Raw genomic sequence first — 5,183 nt, 5'->3', positions numbered from 1 at the left:
TAAAGAACTGCAGACCTCACTTTCCTCATTTAAGGTCAGAGTTCATGATTCAACAATAAGAACTGGACAAAAATGGCCTCCATGGGACGATCTTCAAGACTGGCTGATGTGATCTGAAACGCATCAGCCAGTCCACCTCTGAATGACTCAAAAAAATCCCCCACACACATAAAAATCAATAAAAGAAAAAACAAAAGAATATTTTGCAGAGTCCTACTCAAAGTCCAGCCTTAAATCAGACTGAGATGCTTTGGCATGACCTCAAACAGGCCATTCGTGTTCAAAAACTCTTCAGTGTTGCTGCCAGTTATTAGGTCTAGGGAGCAATTCATTTTTTAATAGGGTCAAGTATGTTTAGGTTTTTTTCTCTTAATAAATTAAATCATTACTTAAAAATTACAGGTTTTTATTTACTCTGGTTATCTTTGTCTAGTATTAAAATGTATTTAATGACCTAAAACGCTAAGAAAGATTAAGAAAAAATGTAAAATAGAGATAAAGATAGATCAGTATCCGGCTTCAGACTTCAGAGACTCATCAGTTATTTCCCATCACGTAATCCGTAGCACACTCTCAAAACAGAAACAAAGGCAATGCAGTTAGCTCTTGGAAGGTTTTATTGTATCTTTATGTAAAATAAAAAGACAACAACAATACCTATGACACTTTGTACCCAAGCTTAAGTGATGGGGAAGTTGTATGTCAGATGTATTTTCTAGTCAAGTTACCGAGGGTTCAGGTACCTGAGGAGCACAGGGTAGGTGGTACCTATATGCTTCTGGTTGTAGTGGTGGCAAACAATCTCCATGTCGTACAAACTGAACTGGACTTTGACGCGTTCATTAGGCGAGGTGAGGAAACAGAGAGTGTAGAGGGCGAACTCGAACTCGGGACTGACTCCGATGAAGATGCTGCCCTTGGGCTTTATACCATTCTTCCAGCTAAACTGTAGCGCCAGGATGTGTTTGTTCTCATCGGGCTGCGGTAGGGGCAAAATGAAAAAGCCGGTTAGGCAGGGAGAAATGAGTCAGATTGTTTGACAGATATTTGCTGACAGTGGAGAAAAGGCAGGAAAGAAATTACTGATAAATATACAGGGAAAAAGTAACCTGAATACATTTTTGAATATCTGTCTAAATAGTTAAAAGTAAAGTACCAGAGAAAAGAACTTCCTTGCCTGAGTTTAATTAAAGAAAGTCTTAAGAATAGTATACCTGGGGTGAATGTGCAGTGACACTGTAGCCTTTGTAATCAATATGGCCCAGCTTCTCTTGTAAGTATAGCTGGATCCAGTTGTGAAAACCAATAACAGTCCTCCCCCCTCTTGTCTCTCCAACAAACACGTGTTCAAAGCCCGAAGAGTCTGGCCTGAAGAGAGACAAAAAGGGCAATGTCAGAAGTTTACAGCCACTCATCATGGGCGTGAATGCCACAGTAGTTTTCCTTGACAATTGCATATTCCAAGATTGCGAGTTTAAACGATCATACATATGTACAAGTTATTTGGATGTGTCTTTGCTTTGCTTTGCCAGGATCTGGAAGAAGACCCACTCAAATGAGATGAAATTGGTTATAATGTTCAGGAACAACCCAGGAACCACCAAGGCTCCAGACTGCCATGAACTGGAAACTGCTGGACCAGCAGTGTTGCTGTCCACAGTGAAGCCAGTTTTACATCAACATGGACTGAGAGGTTACCGGCCAAAAAAGAAGCTGCTCCAAAATCGATGCCTTAAATTTGCAGCTGCCCACATGGACAAGCCAATCCTGAACACTTTTTTTTTTCTTCCATTTGACAGCACTGACGCTGAATGTATCTGCCACACAGAGCCAGTTTGTCAGCCTGTATTTACCATCACGGTGCTGAATTCCACTGACGCAGATTCCACCCACCTGCTGGATCCTCTCCTCGCATAAAGCTCAAACCAGATCCTGTACAGCTGCTTCTTGAATTCTGTCTCATCCTCAGGCGAAAGATGCTTCTTGACCAGGTATTTATGGGCTATCTAAAAAATAGAAGAACTTATTACAAAATGCTTATAGCTCAGTTAGCAGGGTGGCTCGAGATGAAAGCGCTAGTTGGTCCGATCAGGACTTAAATATCTCAAATACCTTTAACCCACAGAGGATAAATCCTAATTATTTAGTGATCCCATGAGTTTATCTCTTCCACCATTAGTAGGTGAAACTGGAACAAACCTCCACAGACAAATAAGTGCTACTAACATCCGTTTTTGTTTTTTGTTTTGTTCCTGTCATAGAAAGCCATTGATAATATTTCTTCATCCTCTGTATTTAATAATGACACTAACCTACGATGACGAACATAGTCAAATGCCCCTCATAGGTACCTTCATGGTGGGAGTCTGAACGATGGAGTCCAGGAACTTGTGGTTCTCTGCCACTTCCTCAGGAGTTACAATTTCTGGCTTACCGGTGTCACTCTCATAGTTATCCAGCAGGGAGATAAAGGCTGCAAAGATCAACAGAGGCACATTTCAGTGGCACATTACGTCATTAAACAATGTTTAGGGCTGCTCAGTCCTATAAACATGGATGATAACAATAAAGTGCCTAGTGCACTTACCTAAAAAAGTCTCCTTTTTGAAAATGTTCTCATCGACAAAGGTAAACAGTGGATATCCCGCCCCGTCATTGTTGTCATTGATGTTCATGCTGTCTCCAGCTTTTCCCTGAAACAGGAAGAACAGTGCTTTTCATAAAATGCTCCTCATGTATGCTTCCAGTGATATCTTTTCCTTTACTCTTACTTGTGCCTCCAAAATGTAAGTATTACTACTACGTGGTAAAAAATACAAGTAGAAAGTTTGTCCACATTAGGAAGACCTACAATAAAATTTTCCATAAATATCGACGGTTTCTATCACAAAGATCTAACCTTTACCTTTACAGTAGGTCTCTAAGTTTCCGGGCTTTGACTTTTTTACTGAGTAAAGCTCATTCAGAGCTAAAAACTTGAGCTCTATTTGCAGGAGAGGAACGGTGCCTGTTTTGAGGTGTAATGCAGACTGTCAGATATCGTCATAAGTTTGCAATATATACTATTATCTACAACAGGTGTCTGTGTGTGTCTGAGTGCGTGATGCACCTGAAGGGAGATCCTGTAGTCTTTTCCAGGCTTTAGTCTGTTGATATCATTGTCCCATAGCTCCTGCACCATGGCTGACAGCTCTCTGTCACTCTCAATCATGATATGACCGCTTGCAGATGTGCTGTGGATGCTCTCTCTTTCCAGTATGTGCTTCTGACAGGAGAGGAACAGTTACTGAAGCCTCTGCTTAACTCGAGCTTTAAGCTTCAGAGGTGGACAACACCATAAAACTATTTTTCACATATAAAAAGTGTAAAGCACAGGTACGCTAATGCATGTAGGCATACAATAATGTATTTCTGCTCTTTTTGAACTTGTTTAAGTGACCCATCAGATTAAATATAATACTCACTTATGTGTAAAAAGCCTTTCAGAAATATTTAACTTTGAGGTGATGTGTGTGCAAACAGAGGTTATAAATCAGTTTATACAAATGGTTTTGGCTATTTGAGTACAGCATTTTAGCCCAACCATTTACATGTTGTTGTTTTTTAAATAAAGAATGTATTTATTATATAAATAATTAGATATAATAAATAGCCATTTCCCACTGAGGAAAATGTCAGCTTTATCATAAATAACTAGATATTTCAAGCTACTTAAATAAGCACTGTTAATCATTTCTGTGTCACTATAAGGTCCTTTTTATGGTTAGTGGTTTATTATCTTTTGTAACTGAGTTGATGTTCTTAACTTTAGTATTTTATTTTATTTATTTGTACATTTCAACGTTTTAGATAGATACATGAAAGCGATTCACAAGGCTGTCCTAAGTGACTCGGCACTGTAAAAACATAATAGCTTCAACTGCTTAATCTAGCTTAAACACTATTGCATTCAACAAACGTGGCTGACATAGATTCACACATTGCATCCCATCAGCCACCACATCAAAATCCACTGACCTTCTCCTCTGTCTGTCCTCCTGCTTTAATAAATCAAATCAATGATTTGAGGGTTAGTGAAGTATCTCAGTGCTGGTCAGGTGCTGCTCGTGCTGGTTGCCGTGCAGGTGTGTTTAGAGGCATAGTAATAGTCCAGCCATGTAGTCAATCAGTGTGTATGGAGAAAGGCAGGCATGGGCTGGGGGAGCGAACAGAGACCACGAGGCAGGGGATGGGACAGGACAGGAGAGGGGGGCCGTTTTAAAGGGTTATCCCCTGTCAGCAACTCTGACCAAAGGGATCACACTATGTTGTCGTCTCTTTTCAGTCTCACACTAAAACGTGGGGTCTTTGTTTCTTTAGAATTTCATTGTTTCTCTGTCTGTCACAGCATAACCTCTGAATTACAGGGTAAATATGGGTCATATTTCAGGTAATAAGATTTTGTTAATGGTTAAAGTTCACTTAAACATCTACATAGAACCAAGGTCTTGTACGAAACACGATTGGGGGGTTTTTTTCTTGGGTTTTTTTACAAGTCATTGACCTCACCATTTCAGATTAAAAGCTTGATTAAAGCATTTTAAAACAAGATTTTAACGTCTTCAACAAATTAAATTTAAGGAGGAGCTAATACAACTTTTTACTTTTATAATAATTTCATTTATTTAAAAAAATTCTGAAAATATTTATATATAATGTGGCCTTCGTGGAATTAGAATAGAAGAGTTTTATTTTGTGTTATCTTTTTGTAATATACAATTTCTTGTAGCCGTCTGAGTGTTTTAATTTTCAGAAAAATACAATCCCAGGCTTCTTTCTTTTTTTTAACCTTGTTTCTACTACTGAAAAAATGTCTGGCAGAATTAAGTCTAAGAGATGAGCAAAATTATCTTATGTCTAAATCTCAAAATTGCCATTTTGAAAGTTTAAGTTGCTTCTAAAGAAGCTAAAATTTTAAGATCCCTAATTCAAATTTTTAAGTCATTAAGTTGAAACTATCTAACCAGATTCTTACTCTGGATGGCATTACCTTGGCTTCCAGTAACACTGTGAGGAACCTTGGAGTCATTTTTGACCAGGATATGTTCTTCAATGTACATATATAGGTATCAACTATCTTAATTGCCCCTTGGGGGTGAATAAAGTTTTCGTGGCTTGACTTTGACTTGACTTGATATTAAACA

The 5,183-nt window shown here is 38.6% G+C and overlaps 1 protein-coding gene across 1 annotated transcript; it reads right to left on the bottom strand.

Annotated features, from left to right (window-relative positions):
- Positions 1 to 724: 724 nt before the first annotated feature.
- endou2 (endonuclease, polyU-specific 2) lies at positions 725 to 3,211 on the bottom strand. Its single transcript, XM_005727932.1, has 6 exons — positions 3,110 to 3,211; positions 2,588 to 2,693; positions 2,352 to 2,473; positions 1,894 to 2,006; positions 1,215 to 1,368; positions 725 to 979 (listed from the first exon to the last, which is right to left on the bottom strand). The coding sequence occupies exons 1-6, from the start codon at positions 3,209 to 3,211 to the stop codon at positions 725 to 727; spliced, it is 852 nt and encodes a 283-aa protein (XP_005727989.1).
- Between the last annotated feature and the right edge of the window lie 1,972 nt (positions 3,212 to 5,183).

Source organism: Pundamilia nyererei, unplaced genomic scaffold (genome assembly GCF_000239375.1).
Source record: "Pundamilia nyererei isolate P.nyererei 1_Seehausen unplaced genomic scaffold, PunNye1.0 scaffold00026, whole genome shotgun sequence".
NCBI classification, from domain to species: Eukaryota; Metazoa; Chordata; class Actinopteri; order Cichliformes; family Cichlidae; genus Pundamilia; species Pundamilia nyererei.
This window is presented reverse-complemented; position numbering and strand designations above follow the sequence as displayed.

What these genes read in the sequence shown, in the direction of transcription:
- endou2 (XM_005727932.1), bottom strand. Translation starts at nt 3,211, where the DNA reads ATGATTGAGAGTGACAGAGAGCTGTCAGCCATGGTGCAGGAGCTATGG. An exon ending in CAAAAAGGAGACTTTTTTAG is followed by an intron (nt 2,474 to 2,587) that starts GTAAGTGCACTA and finishes TGATCTTTGCAG; the next exon opens with CCTTTATCTCCCTGCTGGAT. An exon ending in TCACTGCACATTCACCCCAG is followed by an intron (nt 980 to 1,214) that starts GTATACTATTCT and finishes CCCCTACCGCAG; the next exon opens with CCCGATGAGAACAAACACAT.